The sequence below is a fragment of the Vigna angularis genome, chromosome 2, assembly GCF_016808095.1.
Source record: "Vigna angularis cultivar LongXiaoDou No.4 chromosome 2, ASM1680809v1, whole genome shotgun sequence".
Taxonomy (NCBI): Eukaryota; Viridiplantae; Streptophyta; class Magnoliopsida; order Fabales; family Fabaceae; genus Vigna; species Vigna angularis.
Window position 1 is genome coordinate 26,640,238 of NC_068971.1, and position 25,643 is coordinate 26,665,880.

The window sequence follows — 25,643 nt, forward strand, 5'->3', positions numbered from 1 at the left end:
AATGAAAATATACAAAAAATTTGTCTGAGCCCGGGCTCGAACCGGGGACCTCTAGTGTGTGAGACTAGCGTGATAACCAACTACACCACCCAGACAATGTTTCCTATACGATATGTTTATTAATTCTTCTTTTCTTAATCATTTTAATCAAAAAATGAAAACATGATATCGTTTTTCAACTTTCCTTTTATTATTTAGTTTATATACAAAATGAAAAAATACGTCATAAAGTTCGGGTTTGAACCCGAGGCCTCTAGCGTAAAAGCCAACTACAGCAGCACCCACAACCGTGAACAACAATCAAATTTTTTAATTAATTAATATTAAAACTAAATATTTTGAAATCTTGAATGAAAACTAGATGTGAAAATTGTAATATGCTGTATTCGGAATAACTTTTCATTCATAAAAATAATGTGTATATAAATTTGAAAGTATAAGTTATTAAATTTAATCTTATGTTTTACATTTTCATAAAAAAAACTAAAATTGCGTTTATTTCAAAAATACTCTTAATAACAATTACTTTTTATTCTTTGGGTGTATTATGTTTATCATTTTTCCTGAAGACTAAAATAATATATTAAAAATAATATTACTTATCATTATCTCTCCCCATAACTATTACGGATTGTCATTCCTATTAGGTCATAAACTCAAGAATCTACATTCAGTAAAAAAAAATCCCTCTTAGGGTTTTTTAAACGCATAGAAATATCATTTATTAAGTTTAATGTAGTTGATTTCATTATAGATAATAAAACTAAGTTTTTCTTCTAAGTGCACAATTAAGTAATGTTTTAATTTTAATTTTATTATATTAAGTCATAGCTTTAGTTCATTAATATGTGATGAAATATGTGTGTGCTAAAAATAAAAATAAATTATTAGTTACACGTAATTATTGTTAATTACCTTGATTTAGCCTAACCAGTCTAAGAAATGGCAAAATAAAATAACAAAAAGATAGGTGTTAGAAAAAAATATCCAAAGTTTTAGACTATGTGAAATTAGTAGAAGTAAAAAAAAAATTAACAACAGGGAGAAAAGTGTGTAACACTAGAATTATAGATTATATGTGTGCTTTGTTGGTTTCTCTGTAAACATGAGATTATGATATTTTGTTCCATCATAGTCGGGAAGATTATAAGACTCTGACGTGAATTTGAATTTTTCTACTATTGTTGAGGAGGTTATAGGACTCTTATATGAGTTTGAGTTGTTCCATTATAGCATAAGAGGTTGTAGTACTATAATGTGAGTTTGAGTTTATTTTGTTTTGGCTAGGAAGGTTGTAGCTCATTTGAGGCAAGTTTGAGAGGAATATTTAGTTTATTTACTTGTTTTATTTACGTTTGTTTTCATCATCCAAAATTTTGGAAGAGAGGAGAAGGACAGTTAAAAATTGCTAGCTAGGAAATGATATCATATTTGAAGTTATAAATGAGATGTATGAAGTGATAATGAAAAAATTATGCATAGAAAATATAATGTTATTAAGCTTGTTCATTGTGACTCATCTCTATCTCTATTTCTTAGGAGTCCATTTGATAAACTTCAATATATTTTACTTTTATCGAGAAAAATGGTTTCAGGAAAAAACTTATATTTTCAAATGTTTTGAGATTTTAAATACCTTGTGACGTTATTTACAAACTCAGGATTTTTACTGTCATTTTAGCTTACCATTTTATTTGTAGTTGTGGTTTCCACTTATAATGATCATATTTTTAAACTAGAACAGATTACCATATAGATGTTGAACAAGATGCACAATAATAAAGGATGAGACTTGGAGTAAAACCACTATATATCTGGACAATTAAGAGGTTATATTATATTTTTATTTTACAATTATGTCAAGTTAATAAAAATACCATAATGCAAGACATGAATTTTCTTTTTATTTAAGTTTTAAATAAAAATTTGTGACAATTTTGATTTTATAATAATTATTTAAAATAAGATAATGTTACACCCTATTTTGTTTTCTCGTGTGTAGCTACACAAATAATCCTATTTCAAATAATTATTATAAAAATAAAACTGTCATAACTTAATTTAAAACTCAAATAAAAAGAAATTTTATATATGATACTTTTATTAACTTGACAAAATGGTAAAATAACAATAAAATAAAACTTCTTCGACTATAGTTAAAAAATTGAAACTCACGTAAAAATCCTACAACCTCCCTACCTATTGTAGAATAAAATGTCGTAATTACTTATTTATAGAAAAACTAATAAAATTAATATGTATTCACAAAATCTCCAAACACTCATGCAACTTATAAAATATCAATAGTTTTATTTTTATAATTACAAATTTAATTAAAAACAACACGTTGAAACCACCCAACTAACCAACCTCTTACTTAGAAACATAATCTTTTTTAATTTTCAAGTAATACACCTTTAAGCCTACCCCCAAATTAATCATCAAAATATCAACACAATTCACATAAAACTCTTTTAAATTTTAAACATCATGGAATAATAAATTCAACACCACTTAATCATAAATCAAAACTAAAAATCACGTTCATAGAAATGTACTCTACCACTCACACCTTCATCAAACCAAAATAAACTATATTTTTATAATCAAAATAGCCCAAAACCACATTTTCAACACCAATCACATAAGACAAATGACTAGTTAGCTTCCGTGACACGAATATTCAAAGGTTAAAACTAAAACCTTTTAACCTTTACTTTGAACTCTAAACATCTTTCCACAAGTTCCTTTCCAAAAATGCTTAAAAAATACTCATGATTCTCTTAAGTTTCATTCTCTAGATCACTGAAAAGCTATAGATTTATGTTCCTTATTACTACCGCAACTCTCCTTTTTTTAATGAAACTCTCAATTCAAAATTCTAGTTATCTCCTAACAAAATATTAACTAAGATTTAGATATAATATTATATTTATGAAATATAATTTAGTTTGTATATCCTTTTATACATACTTTATTTATCAGAGCATCAATTTAATATGTTGTTAATAATTATTTACCAAACCTTTAATTTCTTAGAAAATAAAATAAATATTTTAAATTAATAAATCATTATCTCTCCTATCATAATTTTTTAAATATTTTGCTATCACCTATTAATATGTATCGATATCTAAGAATATCTTATGATATTTAATAGTATATAAAAATATCTCATTATATCTAATAATATTTAATATCTTTCTAATTAAATAATTATTAATCAAATTTTTTAAATTATATAATTAACAAACTATTTTATCTTTTACTTAAAATATTTATTTAACCTTATTTGTTAATTATTTTTAATTATTATAATTTTTAGGATCTCACATCCTATAATTAAAATATTAGTTTTATAATAAAATACTCTCAAATTATATAATTTTAAAGTAAAAAGAATTTCAGATTGCGTAATCAAAAATATAAAATACCAATAGATTATATAATTCAAAAGTTTTTTTTTCATAAAGAAAATGACTTCTAGATTATATGATTCACAAATAAAAAGAACTTTCAGCTTAAAAAATCTAATAACATTTTTTAAAAATAAAGAGAGAATTTTCATAGTTATAAAGTAAAAAGAAAAATACGAGAATGAAAAAAAATTCTCCAACTTATAAGCTCAAGTTAAGCTTATAATAGATCTCAAGTTAATTGGGTTAACAAAACTGAAATTTTCATGTGAACCAAAATAAATTTAACTCGTAAAAGTTAAATGGATTTAAACGAGGTCGTTGATAATTGACCAATTTATAAATTTTCAAAAAGTAATACAAATTATACGATATCATTTTTTAAATCTTTTGAAAGGTTTGGATGTTTAATTTATTTTAAAATTTTAATCTGATATGCATTTAATATTTAATGTGAATTTGCATTAATTATTAAACATTGAAAGTTTTTGTATTTAATTTAAAATTGTTTAGCACTTATAATTTTTTTTATGTTTTTAAAATTTAGAAAATCGGACCAACTAACTCAGTAGTAAATGGGATCCAATTATGAAGCTTCTAACTCACTGCATTACCCTATTTTATTTGGCTAATGCTCTTTTTCATTAATTCGGCCAAACAGAAACATTCGATGTTTTAATGAAGACATAGAGAACATGAATGTGACAAATAAGAATTCGCAGTCAAACACTGCTAAATAAATATCTCGTTCGACCCACGCTTACAATAGGTGGTACCCCACATGCATTTGTGCTGTGAATTATTGCAGCTATAAGACCAATAATGTCTGATGTATCTTGTATATGATATATATATATATATATATATATATATATATATATATATATATATATATATATAAATCCAACCTCAACAATACAAAATAGGGAAAACACTGAAGCCAAAAGTACTTACGCAGTTACCCTCACTTCGCCGCATCTATTCACTTCCAGTTTTATCCCTAACTTCCGACTACTGATCCTCCTCTCAACAACGTATATTTCTTACCCTCTTTTACTTGTTATGTTTTCTTTTATTCTTGTACTTTTTCTTATTTTCTTAGCCGTTTTGAGTGAACTTTCCTATTTTCGTTTCAAAAATTTCATTGCTTCAGTGCTGCCCTTGTTGATTTTCATTTTTCTCTACATTCCCTGATGCATGCATGCTTAAGTTTGGATTGGTGACTGGTTTGTTTGGTTCTGTTTGTCCTGCAGATTTGGGGAATGGCCTGTTTGGTTTCCTTCTGATTGTTTAATCAGTAGGAAGGAAAAAAAATTAGTCGACTTTTCTGGGTAGTATTGTGTTGAGAGAAAGTTGAGTTTTTTAGCATAATGGCGGGTTGTTTTTCAAATTTTGCCGTGGCCGGTGTTGCCAATGTGAGGCAAGAAGCCCTTTTCGGGAATTTGGGAAATCAGGAGTCAAATTTGATTAGGTTGAGTTTCAGGGGTGCGTTGAATAAGGCTGCATTTCATGTTCTGTGTGGGAACAAGTGTGGTAGACCATGGGTGGCTACGCAAAAGAAAAAAACTTTTCTTGTAATGAGTATGTCGCAGCCGTCTGCTGAATCGCAATCTTCTGTGACTTCAATAGGATTTTCCGAAGGGGGAGGTGATGGTCTCCAGAGTAAGGAACATGTGACTCGAGATAATGAGTCAGACTCCAAAATTGATAGAAATGATGATAATGGAGTTGTAGTAGATAACGGTGGTGGGAATGGAAGCTTTGGAAGTGGTGGAGAGGGAGATGGGAGTGGTGGGGGTGGGGATGGTGGTGATGATGACAGTCATGACAATGAAGAGGAGGAATTTGGGCCAATACTGAGATATGATGAAGTAATGAGAGAGACACAGGCTCGTGGAGCTACCCTTCCTTTAGACATGATAGAGGCTGCTAAGAGTGTGGGAATCCGTAAGGTGCTTCTACTTAGATATCTGGACCTGCAGGTACAGTTTCTAAATGTCTATACATTTTCCCCTATTCTTTCCCAAGTTGTGATTATGTAATGGATTCTGGGCGCAAACTCGTGTAAAACAAGATTACCATTCCATTACCTTAGACTTTAATACTGTTATAATTACTGTTTTAATTGCAGGGATCCTTTTGGCCTTTAGGATTTTTCATGAAATCATGCTCTATGCTTCGCAATCGAATGTTAGCTGATCCAGCGTTTCTTTTCAAAATTGGCACAGAGGTTGGTTGGTCTTGTCTTGTAGGAATCCTAATGTTTACTTTTTGTATCATTTAATGGCAGAACTGCAGTGTGTTGACCTATCCAACCATCTGAGTGCTCTATGTAACATATGACAGTAAGTATTCACCATTGGCAATAATGGTAATAAAATAGTTTCCTATGTAACAAGGTATCTATATATTCAAAAAGAATTGTGCTGATGACTGCAGCCCTTATATGGTATAAGTGAAAATAATTGAAATTCATGTAATACTGACCTAGTGGGATAATTTTGGAAGTTTTCTTTGTATTTATATTTATGTAACATTTTATCTTGGTATGCAGATTGTCATTGATACATGTTGTGCTACTTTTGCTGAAGTTCAAAAGAGAGGCAAAGACTTTTGGGCCGAATTTGAGTTGTATCTTGCAGATCTTCTCGTTGGTCTAGTTGTTAATATTGCTTTGGTAGGTATGTTGGCGCCCTATGCTCGAATAGGGAAACCATCAATATCTAGTGGATTCCTTGGTAGAATGCAGAAGGCCTATGCAGCCTTGCCTAGCAGGTTTGTCATCATACCATATAGATGGGATTGTTTTCTTATCTCAATATTTTTATATCTTATGTGTATATATAACTAATAATTGTCCATCTAAAAAAGGCTTGGAAGTAAGGTTTCTCCATAAATAACAATTATCCATACAATTAACAATAGTTAGGCCTTACTTGCTTTGTGTCTGTGGAGTATGGAGAAGTTTTCACCTAAGTTTCTATTTTACTCACTGTATGCAGTGTATTTGAAGCAGAAAGGCCAGGATGTAGGTTTTCTGTGCAGCAGAGACTTGGAACATACTTCTACAAGGTAATTACTGAAATCATTTCATTTTTCAACCAAGGTGGGAAGTTTCTGTTGTGCAGTTATATTTTAACTTGCGTTTTGAATTCCAGGGTATAATGTATGGAGCTGTTGGATTTGCATGTGGTATTATAGGCCAAGGCATTGCAAATATGATCATGACTGCAAAGAGGTATGAGTTTCTTCCCTAGAGTTTGTTTGACATAATTTGCTTCTTTGTAGGCACAATGTAACAGCCTACCTTCATAGTTCACAAGTTAATAGAAAATTTGTTGGCTCTTATAATCATATGTTTGTAATTGTCCTCGTGGAACATCTAATACAATGACAATCCTGTTAATAGATAAAATTATGGCTGGAAATTGTTATTTTGTTTCCGCATAGTGCCTACTTTGCCTTCACAAAGGAGGGAGTTTGTTCTGTTATAATTCCCTACAATTTGCAAGGTACAACATTATAGAAACCTAGGTCTCTCACTTAGTATAACGTAAAATGTTTTATGAGCACACTTTTAAAGAGGTGTGGCACTACATGGTTTGGTGATATAGAAACCATTTCTGTTGACAGTGTACCAAAGTTATATCTAATTAAGAGCCAGTGTTCATACTGGATGGTAGTTTATATTAAACTGTATGAATCCTTATTCTTCTGAGCAATTAATTTCTCACTTGTTCTTGCTGCATACCAGGAGCATAAAGAAATCAGAAGAGGACATACCTGTGCCACCACTTATAAAGAGTGCTGCTCTTTGGGGTATGATGTTCTTTGTTTAAAAATATTGCATAATCTGTAGTTCTTCTCTTCCGTACAACTGGAAGACAACAATCTGTGTCTTCATTTATTTATTAGGAAACTCTTCTCAATTTTAAGCTTATTACTTATTAATAACTATGAATATAGTTACGAGGTCAAATATTATTCATATCATTAAAGGATAAAATGTATCATATTAGTACTGCAAAAAAGATTTAGTTTATGTTTTGAAACACAAGTTTTTCATATAAATGTTTAAAACCAGTTTATTGATGTCTTGTTATATTCATTTTATATTATTGTTCGGAAATTTTGACTTGTCTATTTAAAACTGCTTTGTTCAATTAGAGTGGTGGAAAAATACTAGGTCCTGTTTGGATAAGTATTTTCGTAAACACTTCTAAGAAAAGAAAATATGAAGATAAAATGTATTGAATTTCTTTCATAAGCTAAAATTAAGTTCTGAATTTTTATAGAAATTCTCATATATGTTCCCCTTAAAGCTAAGATTCATAAGTTGGTTTTACTTACAGAAAAAAACCTCAATCCATTTTACTTTTTTATGTTCTTTTCCTATAGTGCTAATGGAGAAGTTTCTCCAAATAGGCCTAGATATATTGTTATCTCTTTGCGTTCAACATTTGTTATTTTTTAGCCAGTTGGGAACAAGTGAGAAAAGTACTGGAAACTAATTTATGACTTTTGTGGTTCTCTCTCTCCAAAAGAAAACTTGTATTGTTTTTGTGTTATCCTCAGTGTAATTTCTCTCCCCCTTCCTTTAGCCCCTCTTACCATTAAAGAAAAAGGTAAAAGGACCCATCACAATATTTGTATATGATTGTTACACCATTGAACCCAAAACGTTGCATGTCAAATATGAAATGTTGCATGCTGTCAGTTTGTAGCTAAAAAGGGTGTAGAAATCTTTGTACCATTTGATATCGGTTCAAATGTATGGTGTGGATTGCCAACATTTCTCAAGTTTCATTTGATGTTTTCTGATTTACTGTTAGTTTTGACATTTGGTCATTATATCATCCTAACTCAACTTATTGTATATTGTTCCTGGTTGTAACACATTTCCTTGCTCCTTGAACCTCCATTCTAGGTGTGTTTCTTGCTGTTTCTTCCAACACGCGGTACCAGATTGTCAATGGACTAGAACGGTTGGTTGAAGCGTCACCAATGGCAAAGCAGGTTCCCCCAGTTGCTCTGGCTTTCACAGTTGGCGTGCGTTTTGCCAACAATGTGTATGGTGGCATGCAGTTTGTTGATTGGGCTAGGTGGAGTGGAGTACAATGACTCCTTTTTCCTGATCTGTGTTCTAGTCATGTAGATGTGATTTTCTAGCCATCAATATATGGTGCGTTGAATTGGCAGATTTGTGCTACTTGGTTAAGGTTGCATGGTTTGATAGAAAGGTTTTATTTCTGGGATTATAAATGTTACTAGGCAATAATTTAGAGGCATGCCGTTTGTTACTTCTATATTCGGCAACAAACGGTAGAGTGCGTGTTAGAAAGAGTGTATTGATAGCACTTCTCTCCGGTCAAGACCTGCATATTTATCTAGAATAACCAAAATAACCTATCAAGGTGTTTGGATACAAGTTACATGAGTTTTTGAAAGTTTCTCTATTGAAAATATAGAGTATTTTCCATTGGAGAAGCTCTTGGAAATTCTTCTAACTATAACAGACTGACAGAATCTGGAAACGTAAAAACGCCATGGTAAATATATAACATGTTCTAACAGCTTAGATTCCCTGTTAATTATTTGGGTTTATATCAAACTTATCAGTTTCAATATTTGATGAAAATTGATTTGTTTGGGACTGGAATTCAATCTTTGTTAATGACACTTCATTTGTTTCTCTAAGAAAAGGTAAAGTGCTAATTTAGAGAAAGAAGTTAGAAAAAAATCGAAATAACGGTTAAGTTCAAATTGCCAAAGATGATATTAGTTTGGTATGAATGTGATATTATTTTCAAGTAATGAAATTGCAACTTGTTTTACATTTGAAATGGTTTTCTAAAAGCTAATCCAAACGTTGATTAATGTTCTGTCTATTGAAATGTATCCTCGATTTTTGGCATTTCAAATCCAACCCGCAAATAAAGTATAAAATGTTCTTTTTTCAAAGAAGTTAAATGATCTAAGGATGAAAATATTTTCCAATGACTCATCGAACGGGTGAATTTGTTTTAATTTAACTAGTAATTAGGAATTCTGGTTTACCTGCCTGAAAATATTTAAATTCTCGTTGTTAGCATATCTTCCTCTCTGGTAAACACAAGCAAGTAATCAGAATGCAGCAATTCATTTCTTTCCCTTACAAATCACACAGATGATGCCACGGGTGAGTTCTTACCAAAAAACCAGACTTGCCTTGATCTTAATTACTTAAAGCTATTGTTATTGTGATTTGAAATTTAAGCCAAAGTGTGTACATAAAGAGAGCATAGCTCTTGAATCAGATATTTACTTGCATATATAGAAGCAGTTTTAATTTCTTCTATGTGCTGTACTACAATGTAACTTCTAATGAATGATAACATGACAGGGCATAGGATCATGTTTCTAGGTGCTGGAATGTCATCTTTAAGACCACCAAACTGTCTTAGTCGTTCGTTCTGATTGCATACAACCCACAAACACACACCTTGCTATTCTCTATTTGGGTCTTGGATTGTTTGCAGTAGGTTCTGGAGGCCCAAGACCCTGCAACATTGCCTTTGGAGCTAATCAATTTCATACCAAAACTGAGGAAGGGAAAGCTCAGTTAGAGAGCTTCTGCAATTGGTAGTACCTTTTGTTCACGTAGCTCTTTTATAAAGCTAGGTCATGCCTCATAAATAGTGTGTCCCTGTGGACATGTATCAGATACCTACATCCGTATGACAATTGTAGGACATATATCGATGTCTCCCTTTTTTGATACAATTTTGACATAATTCCATCTAATAAGGATAAATAAAATGATTTTCTAAAAGCCATAAACTTGTAAAGTGATTGAATGAGTTTCTATGATTATAAAAATAAAGAACAAATATTATATCATCATTACTTTTCACTTTTTGGATATCTGATAAATGGATTAGATTTATTTTCATACTAAGTTACAATATGTTTAGATTATTATATTTGATTAAATTTGTTTATAAATGATTTTAAGTATATAAATATTGATTGTTAAATTAAATAATTCATAATGATCTAATATATAGATATATGTTTTCATGTCGTATGGAAATTATATGGGTTGTGAGGTGTTTGTATTTGTATAGTATAGACTTACCAATTTAACCTAGACTAGCTCAAACTGATTTATCTTTACTTTTTTTTTCAAACACGACTCGAACTTTGATTTAAATAGGCCTTTCACGACCTTAGGATCTAACTAATATTGTGTCAAAACTTGTCAATTTAACCTAGAGTAGCTCAAACTGATTTACCTTTACATTTTTTTTTTTGGTAAATATGTTGGAAGTTTCACATCGACTAGAGATAAGGTCAATTCATAGTTTATAATTGGGTGCAAACCTCACCCTACAAGCCGGTTTTGTGGGGTTGAATTAGGCTTAAAGTTCACTTCTAACATGGTATCAGAGCCATGGTTAGAGCCTATCCTAGCAATATTTGTTGTTTGTTGGGCATATACGGGGGGTGTGTTGGAAGTCCCACATTGACTAGAGATAAGGTCAATTCATAGAAACCTAGGGTGTAAACCTCACCCTACAAGCCTCAATTTTCATTCCATTTGGCTCGTCTCGACCTTTGGTATAGACTAACCAATCTCAATCTTTGACTTGTGTTAGTTTGTCCCGACTTTCGACCCAAGGTGGTTCATCTTGACCTTCGGTCTATCTCTACCTTTGTCGTGGGTTGGCCCATCTTGACCTTTGACTCAGACCAACCCGTTTTGACCTTCAACCTAGTTAGGCTTATCTTAACCTTTGGTTCGACCCATCTTGATCTTTAGCCTTTGCAGATTTATCTCAACCTTTAGTATAGGATGATCCGTCTCAATCTTCAGTAAAAAAAAAAAATAACGACTTGATCTTTGACTTACACAAAAGTTATTTATAGGAGCTCATTAAAATATTATATAATGAAAACTAAACCCACCTTAGTTTTGATTCTAACCCATTTTGATGATAACAACTTTGGGCTAGAGACTTTTTTTTTGTCCCCTTATTTTGAGGCGTCCCTTGAAGAGATTATTCAAAAATGGGTTAAGGCGTTCAAATTAACACTTCTATAGTTATAAAGGTATATGCGCTACATAGGCTCACAAGTGATCTTTTGGTTTGCTATTATTGCCGTTTGAGACTAATGTTAGTTGGTTCCATATATGGTTTTATTATTCTCACGATGTGCTTTAACCATTTTCCTGTTGGGACGAGCTTGTTTGCGTAGTACACCTTTTTTGCATGGCACTGACTTGAATAAGAATAGGCTTGAGTACTATTATTACACTATTGTTGGTTTTGAAGGGTTGATCTTGAACTTTTACTTCTTTGCTTGTCGTTACCTACACAATGAAGTGTTCCAAAGTCTATGTTGACCAATTTAGACTCAGAAATGCTAAATTATTAAAATTAAATAAAATTCATACATGACAAAAAGTATTGATTTGATGACTAAGACACTCTCAAGAATTGACAACGATACTCTTCAACTTAGTTTTAGTAGGAATTTCTTAGCCATTTTACCTCACATTGAGGCTTACCTTCACTCAATTTTGAATAAAGGATTTTGGTATTCTAAAATTTTTCCCACGCCTTGAAGTCGCACACTCCAGTTGCCGTATATCACTGTCAGTCAATATTGTTTGGACTTTCTACTCAATAGACTTGGTTGTAGGCCAGCTAGCACTCCCTTGGATCTTGGCCTTGATTATGTTTTTGATAGCCTCCATATTCTGATTTTGTTGGGTATCTAATCGCAACTTGTCCTAAAATTTCTGATGCAGTCCACCAACTAAGCCATTTCTAAAATAGTTCAATGTGTTAAAAGGTTCATCCGAGAAAGGCTTATTCTTCCCACGCTCCATTACTCTGCAATAGGTATATCTCTCTCGTCTCTTAACGCTCAAAAAGCAACGATCTAGCCCCTTCTTCTTCCACCAAATATCAATACCGTGCATTGCAACTTGTGAACTACATTGACTCTCTCATTTGTTACAGGATCTTCACATCACTTGTATGATTTTGTTATAACAAAAATGCATTATGCTACATGGACCTACTAAACATAGTGGTTGATTGTTACATTATCCTTAAGCTTTGCTCAACTGGTCTCATGCATCTTCTTCCTATCCCTTCAAGCCAGCTAACAACAGATATCTTCACCAAGGATTTGATTCCATGCACCAGTTTCCAAGGTTAGGCTCAGCGATATCACACATATCAGTTAGTTAGGGACCTATACTTATGTTATTTGAGCTATAGCTAGACTCATTTTCCAAATGTATTTATACTCTCAACATATTAAACATTGATGTAGGAACTGAGTCTCACCTTTTTTTTTCCATAACATCACTGTTTTAACATTTTATCGTAACATAACTCATGAGTAATTGATTCATCACTAACACCTCTAAATATGGAGAAGTATAAGACTAATAAATAAACTAAAGGACAGAGAAAAAAAGTAATTTAAACATGTAAAGCGACCTTACATTAGAGAAAGGGTTAAACTGACAGCAATTAGAGAAGAAGAGATAAAGGGTTAAATAAGGGTTGTGGACAGAAGTTGGAGGCTGTAGAATAATAGTGAGAGTTGTTATCATAATATAAATGGAGACATGCACGGACCGTACCAGCATGCACTCACATGATCCTACCCTTCAGTTCGCCCTTCCACAACCTGAACACCCGTTCTTCAAGAAACACACATTTTACTATCACTTCCTTCTCACCACCGCCCACCACCATGGCCATCGACACCCTCCGTCGATTCTTTCTTCCGTGTTTCTTCTCTTCCAAGCAGCAACCCACCGTCCCTTTCTCCGACCATCATCTGCAGACCAAGAACCGCCCCTCCTCCCCGGCCTCGTCAACGTCCTCCTCCACCGCCACCTCGGCTGCCCCGCCCCGTCCCTCAAAGTCCATGGTGATCGGCACCATCTTCGGGAACCGCCGCGGGCACGTGTGGTTCTGCGTGCAGCACGACCGGCTTTCCGCCAAGCCCTCGCTCCTCCTCGAGCTTCCTCTCTCCACCGACCATCTCGTACGCGAAATGCGCAACGGCCTCGTGCGCATCGCGCTCGAGTGCTCCGACGCTGCCACGTGTCCCCTCCGCTCCGTCCCCCTCTGGACCGCCTTCTGCAACGGCAAGAAGACAGGCTTCGCCGCGCGCCGCCGGGCCGGAGACCGCGTCCGCTCCATCCTCCGCACCATGCAGTGCGTCTCCGTCGGCGCCGGCGTCATCCCCTCAGGCTTCTCCTCCGACACCTCCGAGGAACTCATGTACATGCGCGCCAACTTCGAACACGTCGTTGGCAACGCTGACTCCGAGTCCTTCCACCTCATCAACCCCGACGAGTGCCCCGGCCAAGAACTCAGCGTTTTCTTGCTCCGATCCCGACTCGCCGCCATCCGCTGAGCCGCAACGAGTCGAACATCTTTCCGTTTCGGAGCTTTATTTATTTTTGGGTACAGAAAAAAAGAAAGAAAAAGAAGTATGACAAAAACACCTCTTGGAAATTATAGTTTTTCTTTTTTTCAGGGTGATTCCAGAAAGTTATTGGTTTTCTTGAAATTCCGTCGCATATTGATATCTTCCCGCAAATGTTGTTTGGGTGACCATTGTACATTTTGCCGTGTTAATTTATCGAAGTTAATGACAACATCTTTCAAAGGACATATTTCCACAAGGATATAGCGAAGATCAAGCTTCTCTTTGATTATGAACTTAAAAAAAAGGTTATTTGTTGATCATACATCACAATTACTAGTGATACTTTTCTTGATTTTGAACGGGTTATCTTTTTTAGTTTTACTTCTAAGATCTGAGTCTTGTAAAAAAATGGTTTTTTTAAGAGGAAGGTGATGGGGGTGACTGTGTTGTAATTGTTGCCCATGTGAGTTCTGTGTAGAGCTGATGGGTTTTTCTAGGACTAATCTCATCGCCGATACTGTATTCTTTTTTGCATTTGTCTATAATAATAATAATGTAACAGGGTTAAACAGGGATGGTCTAGGAATCTTTGCTATTTTGTTTATGCTCCAGAATTATCAATTTATTACCATATCAGCTTTGATTCACTGCGATTTCTTCCCCTTATTATATAAATCTGCGGTTTTGGAGCTTTTCCTTGAGATTCATTTCTTGTTTGGCATGGTATCTTACTCAAAATGTAATATAGTTTTCCCCTTGCTTTTTAATCAGAATTTAGAATATTTGATGGTACTGGTCATTATATTGCTTGCTGTCAATCTTTCTGGTGACCAATTGAATATATTTTAGCTTTTTCCTATCTTGTATAATTTTTCCATGTTGGATCATCCCAAATTTCTATTATTTTACCAGCACTGCTATAACATATTGTAATGTAATGCTAGAATACCAGCTAAGCTCTTAGGTGTGCTAGATGGGGTCGTAGTTGAACCATTCTTTTTCGTTGTACCTATGATTTGAAGATGGTGGCACACTAGTTTGGTGTCCACAAATCACTTTTGCATTCGAACCTTCTTCAGGAGATCTTAATAAGAATGATATGCAATTAGGTACCAGTCCTTTTCAGGAATTTTACTATCAACATCTCTTTCCTCTAATCTTTAATGAAGAGAGAACTCTAGCAATCATTGATACAGTTCCAGCACAACAAACGATACTTAGTTTAACTAAAAGTTCATCGAAATTTCCAGCTATGTGTTAGCTAGTATCAGTTCATCAGAACTTTTATATATATATATATATATATATATATATATATATATATATATATATATATATATATATATATATATATATATATATATATATATACTTGAAGCAATCCAAAAATGGGGTTACTTCAATGCTGAGTGTTGGAGTTTTAACGTGCAAACCGCAGCACGTGATATAGTGTATGATTGAGGACCACTTGTTGGCCCACACTAGCCCCCAAAGCAATACAACTGAAAAGTAATTGGAACTGCAATTATTTGGTGCGTATGAACATGTTATGTTATAAAGATAAAATTCTTCCAGTTCAAAATGTTACTGATAAAAATAGGCCAGCTAAGGTTTATTTATGGTAACATGTGATTGAAACAGGGAACACAAAATTATTAGTGGAAATGGTTGCCAGTCAAAGGTGTGATATTTTCTTACAACTGTTCGGATTGCAACAACATACCCAAATGAGTACAAATCTCATCTTCTATGATGAAAGAAAAAGGTAAGGGCTTTTCTGAGGCCAATACAGAATAAAGAAAAGAACAAAACGAAATGGAAAGATTTTATAATCTCAAAATCTATTTCACTGAAGATTTGGCAGAGTGGTTGTTCTTATGGTTTGCAGATGAGTGGCTGTATTGGAGGCAGTCAGTGGCAACCTAAGGCCCTGTTTGGCGGTATCATTGGAGTGAAGTGCTTAAGATGTTGGAAGGAAAAGCTGTGGTGAGAGAAACAGACATGTCAGAGAGGATGAAGACCAATGTCACAGAATTAGCTCACCAAGCTCTCGATGCACACAAAGTTTCTGACTGTTCATTGCTCATTTTATCAAACAGATCAATCTTAAAATATCCAACCCATTTATTTTTTATTTTTCTTGTTGCTGTTCATAGATATGCATGTTTGTCTCATGATTAGTGTGCTGTCTGTGAGTGTCCGTTCTCATTAGAAAATATGAGAAATTTTATTGGGTATTTTGAGCTATTTTGTTGATAATTGTTTACTGATATCTAGAATTCAATATTATTGGCTTTTTAATCGGGTAAATTTGTTTTTAAAATGATCAATCTGAGTTCCTCTAAAAAAAATTTACATGTAGGATCAAGTTATGATGTCCAAGCACGACTTTTTGTTTTGAAGTTGTTATAATAAATGACAACTTTTATATAATTAAAGTTTTGAGCTAGTCATTTTTTTTTTAACAATTTTAGTATAATTAAATTTGAAATAAAATGAAGTATAATTGATTTTGAGGTGAAGTCTTTATTTTTTTTCTGTGTGATTTTAGAGTAATTGATTTCCTTCAAAATCAATTTTATTAAAATCGTTAAAGGAGTTGATGACTTTAGTTCAAAATTAAATATAAAAAATATTCAGAAGAGACTAATAATGACTTTGAAGATAAATGACAGTTCAAAATAAATTATATTGAAGTTGTCACAGTAATGATGATTTCCTTCAAAATTAAGTATAATGAAGTTATCATGTGGCCACTTCACTATAATTGATTTTGAATGAAAGTTGTCATTCATCCTTTTTAGTGACTTCACTGTAATTACTTTTACTTTTAAATGATCATCCCCTTTTGATAATTTTAGTGTAATTGGTTTTGGTTCAAAATCAAGTCACTACAAAGAATGATGAATTTAGTTCAAAAGTTGTTATAAGAAATAAAGATTTTAGTTAAAAAATTTAATTTACACATAAGTTGTCGTTTACTTTGATGACTGCACTTTCTCATGGATCAAAGTTGTCTACAGACATGACGACTTCTTCAAAACAAAATCGTTCTAATGACAAGACAACTTGACCTTAATTAATAATTTTTTTTAAAGAGAATCCATATTGGTAATTTTGAAAATAAATGGACTCGTTCGGTTAAAAAAACCCAAGATTATTCATATAAACTATACTGGTAGAAAAACTACATTTTTGCACGTTGAAAAATTACATTTTAGCTTATAAGAATATAAAATACATACAAAGGTGCCGTAGTTTCTAAAACAATGTTTATGATGATTAAGTATAATAATAACTAATTTTAGTTATTAAATTTATTTTAATTCTTAAATATATTAATATTAAACTATTCATATTTAAAAATAAAATGATAAATAGAATATACTTTTAAAAAGAAATTATTTAAATTAGTTTTGAACTAAAATAACATCATCTTACACGTTTTTTTTTCTCACTAAATTATTAATTCTTATTTTTCATATGGAAAGTGTTTTATTTTTTATATTAGATGTATCACTTGACAACTATTTTTTTAGCTATTTTAATCATTAAAAAAATTTATTTTTTGTATTTATAAAAAAAATAAATCAAAGAATAAAATAGTAATTATAAAGTGTCTTAGCACCTACAAAATATAGTATTAGAATTGATGAGTGTTTTAAAATAATGAGATTGAATATTTTAAAATTAAAACAATTCGTTATTATAAATATAATTTCTTAAACTCGTCTCATTACTTAAAATACAAACCATCTCTTTAAAACTTTTCACTTTGTTATCTCTTCCTTCTCTCTAAGTTATCTTTTGATAATTTCCAGGCATGTATTTTCTGTTAAAAATTATCGGTTAGTTCTGCTGTTTCTTTGAAGTATGGTTTGTTTATGATCTGAATAATGACAAACATGTTCTTTCCAATATTTTTCCTCCTTCTCTAGATTGTGAATTTCACAGAAATAATGTTAAAGAACATCGATCGGTCAAGAAAGGAAATTGAGTTTGCATTGGTTGCTTTTATGGAAATACCCTCTCAGTACAAGGCTACAATAGAGCTTAATATATTGGGGTAACAAATATTCAATTATTTTCTTCACAGGCGTTTTCTGCATTGAATACACTATCTGTCTTTGGAGCCATCTAATAAGTTGTATAACTTTTCAAACAGTACTCGAAGAGGGAAAGATATCGACAGGGTTCCTCTGCCACCGCCTCTATACGGTGCAACATCTTTCAATTCCTTGAAAACTTCTCGTCAGAACAATTTTGGTCATAGTGCACCATCTAGCAGACATGATGTTAGGCTGAACCCTCCCGCAACTTCTACTTCTGATAATTAGGTATATCCACTCTCTCTTGCTATTGGTTTTTCCTTCTTAAGTTTGTAGTCATTGCACTTGTCAGTACTCTCAATCTAGTCAAAAGTGCATTTTGTTGAGATGTTTTCTTTTCTTGAGCTCTTTCTGTGCTTTTCTTTTGAATGGTTCTCTAAGGATGAATATTTATGTTGTATGTTATCCTCTTGATTCTTTATCTGAATGATCTTCTATATATAGGCCCTTGGAAAGATGTTCGTTAGACTCAACTCTTGCCCTTGATTCTTGTATTTTCTATTTCTTCGTGTGTAGCAATCGTGGGTTAAAGTCAACTTTTCATAGTAGACTTGTTTATGCAGTTCTTTGATTGAAGTAAGTTGTACTTCCTTTTAGACACAACTTCAAGTGAAGAACCTTTCGTAAATATCTCTTTTGTCTCTAATGTCAACATCTGATTTTTTTTTAAATGAAGTTTGTGGGTGCGTGTAGAGTAGGTTATTTGCCAAGAATAGAGTAGATTGTGCATGCAACAAATATGTCTTATCTCTTATCACTTTTGTTCTTTTTGAATGTTAAGTATTTGATATCATTTAATGCTTGTTAGAACAATAAAGTGATTTTCATTTCCTACCGTTGTGGTAGCGTTTAACAATTAAGCTTTTCTCCTATAGATACCAAGCGTTGAGAAAGAACTTCATCGTTGGACGAAGTAGCAGTTTTGGCTCATGGTATCATTTAGACTAATATAAACACTTTTGTTTTTTTTCTATTTCGCCTTTTCATAGCAATAACATTTAGCATGTTATGTATTTTTTTTTTTTTGCATTTTAGGTTCTAGGCTTTTTGAGTGTTTTTGTCTTGACACTTGTCTTGACACTTTTTCGTTTTCGTGAGAGTTCAATTGAATACTCCTAGAGTATGGTAAGCTTACGCGTTTATCGAAACTCTGTTGGACACTTTGACTTATCAGTCCTTTAGCACTGCGTTTGGGCATTTCGTCTTAGGTGTTTTTATGTTTTCTACAATCCTAAAGGTTTTCCTAAGGTTGTTCTATGTTAAGGATTCTTGAACCTAAGTCTTATGTTTCATCCTATGATCTTTTTAAATTTTTATTTCGTTTAATGTTATTTGGTTAAACTTCAAAACATGAGATCATTTAAACGTAAAGACGATTTTGACTTAACAAAAAAAATATCACATCTGAACCAGATGACTAGGTACGAGTGCATTAAGAACAGTTCCCATAATCATGAAGAAAGTCTAAGCTTGTTCTAAGAAGGGATGGTCCTTTTCAAGCGTTGTATGAGATAAATGATAATTCTTACAAACTAGATTTGTCGGGTAAGTATGGTGGAAGCAATACTTTTAATGTGATTGATCTTTATTTTCTTTTATGTAGGTGACAAATTATCAAATTTGAGAATAAAACCTTTTGAAAAAGGGGGAATGATATGGACATCATAGACCAAGCTGAAGTTTTTAACAATCATGAAGTCGATACCTAAGATTAAATGAAAGCCCAAGACCCAATACAAGACTTAGGAGGGCCCATGACAAAAGGAAGAACTAAATTAGTCCAGAAAAACTTTACAAAAGATAAGGTTAAGGCTTAATAGCTTATTTTATCCCCAATTATGGTGAGTTGTGTCAATTAGGTCCCTCCTTTTAAAAAAGTGTCAATTGCATCCCTACTTAGTAAAATTTGCCTCAATCAAGTCCCTTCCGTTAAATAATGACAAACGACGTTAAGTTTTTCTTCTCTCTCTTCTGCTTTTCTGTACAAAGCAGTTTGTCAGTACTTTTTACTCTGCATCTCTACGTAAAGTGATACAATATAAGTTTCACTCTGTTATCTCTGAATGTTGTCTCTGCACACCAACATCTTTCTCTCACCAAAACCTAACAGTTCCACTCTGTTGTGCCCACCTCTACTCCAATTCCCCGCACCTCGCTTATCAACTTCTCTTTGTAGAACTGTTCTCGTGCACCGGTCAAGTAATCATGGGGACGCCACCACTCAGTCTCCACGATGGAATTCCACCCGCAATGGCTCAAGAATGCTCCAACGGCACGGTGGTTCAGGATAATCAACTGTGGAGCCCACCCCCTGATAACCATCCACTTCTCTACATTCCTCTCTTCAAACCCCTTGGGCGTCCACTTCTCCTCTTCCTCACTCTCCTCCTTCCCCTTCTTCTCCGACACCACCCATATGAACCCATGACCTGACACTTCCATCCCACATGCAATCTCGTAAAGTTGTTTATCTGGGAAATGATAAAGGCTCCCAAAACATATGTACACCACCGAGTTTTCTGCCTTAGAGTCAAGCCAACTCACGCACTCATGCATACTCACCACACTCTTCATGCCCCTCTCTGGTTTCTCTACAGGGGTTTTGGGTATGAGAGAGGCCGACCTAGATGCCAAGCCTTGTGCCCCGTCATTTTCTCGTAGTACCGGATGTATTCTTCTTCGTCGAGCTCCGCGGAGTTGTTCAATTTTATTACTGTAAGCTTCTTCCCTCTTCGTCTCACTTTCTTCACTAATTTTCGCTTATCTCAGGTTTTTCTCTCTCATCCACTTTCTTCATTAAACATGTTTCCCACTTTCTTCATCCGTTAACTTCTAACCACCTTTTCAGGTTCCTCTCTGCTCAGAATCTATGATCCTTGACAAGTTGTTTCTATTCCTTTATTTTGTCACTGCTACCTTTCTCTACTTTCTTTTTCTCCTATTGGTTTCACATTTTATACCCACTCTATTTTCAGTTACAATACCTCCTCTTCCATGATGGATGGATCAACGATGGAAGAAATTGACTTAAAAATCGTCCACATCCCCTTGCAGCTTCTCATCTTCTCCTTGGAATCTTCTTTTGTCAATACGGAAAGGAGTTGCAGAAGTAAATGAAACGCACCAAAACTCAAAATATTGAAAGGTTTTCCTCTTCTTATAAAGCCAAAATATGAAAATGTGATAAAAAAAAGTGAGCAAGCAAAGTATAGAGGGGATTGTGTGTGCACTAAATGAGGGAGAGTCACGAAGGAGAGGGAATGAAGATGGGTGCACGGTGTTAGGCAAATCATGTCTTTGGTGCAGAGAGCAGAACTCTATCTCGGTTTGACTTGGAAGAATGAAAGAAAGTTTAGTTGAGATGTGGAAGAATGAGTGTGTGAGTTTGCATGGAGATTTTAGGGACGTTAATATATTGGGGTAAATGTAGGTTAGGTACTGTCATCATGTAAGAGTTAAAATGCATGGTTTTTGTTATTGAAAGATTTATTTTGAAGGCATGTGGGAATTGGAGTGCGATGGTGATAAAGTGAGAACGCTAGTATGTGTTTTTGGAGAAGTGGTATATGTAAATAGTATTATGGGAGAAGAGAAAGAGGAAGAGAAGGAAGAGAATGAGTTGTTGAAAATGAAGGAGAGTGAGAGAAAGGGTGCAGTACTAGTGAAGAGAGGTTGAGGAGAAGGAGATATTGGGTGTTAGAGTTGTAGGAGTTATAGGAACTAAATTTGAAGAAGAAAATAAGATGGTAACTAGGAAAGAAAATAAGTGTGGAATGCTATGTTCAGTGAGTAGTGTGATAATGTTGGTGAATGATGGAAGGAAGATTGGAAATATGTTTTGAAATAAGGGAGGATAAGGGATGATGTTGAGAGTAAAGTGAAAGATGCCTACTGCATGAGTGGAATTCTCGGACCAATGCAGCAAGGAGGGAGGGAGTGTGTGATTTTGCATGGGAATGATTATGTAACTTTGGGCACTGGATTGGTGTTTATAAAGTGAGGAAGTGTAAATGAAAGACGAAAGAGATGAAGAGATGTGTAGGGTGTGTGACGTGAGAATTAAAGTGAAAAAGAGAGAAAAGAGAAAGAGTTAAGGTACTGGGAGTTAAAGAGGAGAAAACTGCAAAAGGGAGATGACTATGTGCAGAGATTTTTGAGTCCATGTAGGAGAGAGAAAGAAAGAGTTATATCTCTTCCAATTAACTCTAACCTAATATATAACGCTGAGAAAAGAAAGAGAAAGTCTGCAGTGTTGCAGAGAATCTTACAAAAGAAAAAGAAAGTCTGTAGTGGTGCAGAGAACTTGAGGAGAGAGAAAGAAAAGTTAACGCTGTTATGCATATTTAATGGAAGGGACAACTTTGACGCAAAATTTATTAAATAAAAACAAATTTGACACACTTTTAAAATGAGGGACCTAATTGAGAAAAATAAGCAAATCTGGGGACAAAAAAGACTATTAAGCCTAAGGTTAATTTAATGGAGGTGTAGTTACATAATGGTTCCCAACGTTGAATACAATCATGAGGGAGGTTCTGCTCACATGATGTATTGTTTTGCTTGGAGTGAGAATAGAAAACCTAATTGTTAGACTCTGAATAAAAGACTTCAAAATTTATTTATATTAATTTTTGTTTTTAATAAAAGGATATAAATAATTTGAAAAATGAAAGAAATAGATAAAAGATTTAATTATTATTGGAAGTGAGAGAAAATTTCTGCTAGGATTCTTCCTTGAATCACTTTGATCTTATCTAGAATTTCCTATTTGTTGTAGCGATCTTCTAGGCTTATCAAATCTTGTTGTCTCTTACACCTAATTTTATGTTTTTTCCCATCTAATTGTAGTTATATAGATCAAAATTTATATTTTATAATTTTCAAGTTTTAAGGTCATCATTGATAACATAAATTTAAGTAATTTATATTCAAAATATAATAGTAAAAAAAGAGGAAAGAACACATTAATAAGATAGGGAGAGAGAGAGGGGCAAGACAAATCTAGAAAGACCAAAATATATATGAAAAATTTCGCCCATTTTCATAATCATACAATAGATCTAAATTCTTGAAAATAGCATATATGAAATAGTTTTTCCTACTTATAAGTTTATATATTAGGCCACTCATGAAAATTATTCACTTTATATTTTTTACCTTTCTTTTTTCCTTTTAGTTTTTTCCATGAAATACCGATTTTTACGTAAATAATGTAAATGAAAAACGTTATATCTTTAGAAAAATTGATTATATATATGTATAGTCCATAAACTTTTAGCCTTGTAATTTAAATTTTAATTTTTGTGTCTAGTTTAATTAATTAGTTACTCTTTTTGTCATTTTAGTCTCATGTTTTTTTCTTGACCTTTTCTCCTAACTTATAATAAGAACTGATACTGGTGACTATATATATATATATATATATATATATATATATATATATATATATATATATATATATATATATAAACTAATAATATATCTATTTCAAAAAAAATATATATTAAAAAATTATATAAATTAATGATTTCCTTTCTTACTAAATTTAGTCTAGATTTAATATTCAGATAATCATATAATGTCATAATTATAGTTATCTTAATATCAAACCAACGCAAAATTTGATAAGAAAAGAACCGTGTTTTATGTAATTTTTTAATATATATCTGTTTGAGATAAATATATCATTAGTCTGTATTTCATGTTTTTTTCACAATATATATATATATATATATATATATATATATATATATATATATATATATATATATATATATAAAGGGAATCTTCTTAATACAATAAATGTGGGTGTCTATATTAACAAAAAGAAAAATATACCATGAGCGAACCTCCACGTTGGTGGTAAACCTTTTGCTTAATAAAAAAATGAAGTTAATGTTAGATTTGGTTACTGGAAATGTTAGTATTTGCTTTCCTCTAATGGTTTGATTCCTTTCTTTAGGAAGACTCGTTTGAAATAATACCAAGGACAGTAAACTTTATGGCCAACAAAAGTGTATTATTCATTGTTAAAGGAGTGAAGAATCAATTATATCTTTGTTTTTTCTTAGTTTAAATTAAGTAAAGTTTGTGTGATTAAAGAGCATTTGTCTTGAATAGTGGGGAAGGTAACGAGGTTGTAAAGAGAAGGAGATGCTCTTGTTTCAAGATGTTTATTTGGTAGATTTCTTAGTGGAAGTAGAAGGACTTGTGATTGATAAAAGGTGAAAACTTTTGAGAAGTTAAGGTAAAAGAAGAATGTTCACATATAATAACAAGAAAAATCGGATTTCAAAAGGTGAAAACTTCAAGATAGAGTGAAATGGTTTTAGAAGGGTGAATAGTTGACATTACGTGTAGATTTTGTAGGGAATATGTTGCTAAGGCCTGAAATTAGAAATGTTAGATTTATCGATTAAAATGTAAATAGTCACTTTTATTATGATAAAAACTATAGTCCTTTTTACTAATAAGCAATTAATTCGATAATTTATATCAAAATTAAGATAATAAGGTCAATTTTCATAAAAACAAATATTATTGAAGGATATATTATTACAAATTATATTAGTTATATTATTATATATAAATGAATTAAGTTACATTTTTTTATTTCAAAGGACATAATATGTGTGAAGAAGAAATTGTTGCAATTCACATCAATTATCAAATAAAATTAAATTTATCAAATCGTTACTGATGGCGGACCATCTAAGATACAAATAGAACCTCTTACAAGAGCCATATAAAAAAGGATTCAAGAAGAAGAAGAATCACTTAACACTTTACTCCTATGGATAATAACTTATTAAACCCTTCTTCTCTTTACTAAATACATTTGTACTATTTTATAGGCTCTAAATAAAGGTTGGAGACCATCCTAATCAACCTAGGAGGCTTGATAAGCCATCATGCGAAACCACCGTACGCTGAACCAATGCGAACCAACATTACACATTTAACACGTTTTTAATGTGCGCTTGGCTGAAACGTGAGCTCCAAGCTCCTTAGCTTCTCCAGCACACTTCTTTTTTTATGTATAGATGGAAGACACCTCATAAATGGAGACCTCTCTTCATCTATAAAAGAGAGATTCTCTCCTTTGTAAAATCTAACTGAGATATAGTGAATTGCTATTGAGATTTCTCCAGGCATATATCTCTTGGTTAAACTCTTTTGTACTTATCCAACACACTCTCCTCTAGCTTACTTCCCTATTGGAAGACCTTCTTAGCTTTAGAGACCTTAAACACTCACCACTCCTTCGTTGAACCATTTCACAAACACCTAGTGTGCACCATCCTTTCATGCATCCAATCCATTCCACTACATTCTTCTGAGTTGTGGAGCTGTTCGAGCATGGAGCTTGAACTTGCTTCCATCATTTGGTAGTCAGAGCCTGCACGTCCACGCTTGTCTACAAGAGCTAAGCCACTCTTACTTTCATTTTCTACTTTCCGTGTTGTGCCATTCTAGGTTTTTCACTATTTTGATTTTTTTTTCACTTCTTTTTGACTTAATTTCATGTTTGTTGTTGTTGTGCTTGTGTCTCCAGTGTTCCTTCATGTTTTTTTCTCATTTTAATCAATGAATATCATTAGTTTGTGTTCAATTCAGCTTTAAACATCAAAATTCTAGTTTGTCCAGTTATGTGCATCCTGATGCAGTGTGCTTC

The 25,643-nt window shown here is 32.8% G+C and overlaps 2 protein-coding genes and 1 non-coding gene across 3 annotated transcripts; 2 read left to right on the top strand and 1 right to left on the bottom strand.

The window, feature by feature from the left end:
* Positions 1 to 21: 21 nt before the first annotated feature.
* Positions 22 to 95, bottom strand: TRNAV-CAC (transfer RNA valine (anticodon CAC)). Its single transcript has one exon. It is a non-coding gene; the product is annotated as a tRNA-Val (tRNA).
* A 4,235-nt stretch (positions 96 to 4,330) lies between these two features.
* On the top strand, positions 4,331 to 8,844 carry LOC108326951 (protein RETICULATA, chloroplastic). Its single transcript, XM_017560585.2, has 8 exons — positions 4,331 to 4,450; positions 4,670 to 5,398; positions 5,548 to 5,646; positions 5,971 to 6,191; positions 6,419 to 6,488; positions 6,575 to 6,654; positions 7,171 to 7,235; positions 8,344 to 8,844. The coding sequence occupies exons 2-8, from the start codon at positions 4,787 to 4,789 to the stop codon at positions 8,535 to 8,537; spliced, it is 1,341 nt and encodes a 446-aa protein (XP_017416074.1). The 5' UTR covers positions 4,331 to 4,450; positions 4,670 to 4,786; the 3' UTR covers positions 8,538 to 8,844.
* A 4,041-nt stretch (positions 8,845 to 12,885) lies between these two features.
* Positions 12,886 to 14,434, top strand: LOC108328714 (protein MIZU-KUSSEI 1). The gene has a single exon (XM_017562612.2). The coding sequence runs from the start codon at positions 13,074 to 13,076 to the stop codon at positions 13,842 to 13,844; it is 771 nt and encodes a 256-aa protein (XP_017418101.1). The 5' UTR covers positions 12,886 to 13,073; the 3' UTR covers positions 13,845 to 14,434.
* Positions 14,435 to 25,643: the final 11,209 nt, after the last annotated feature.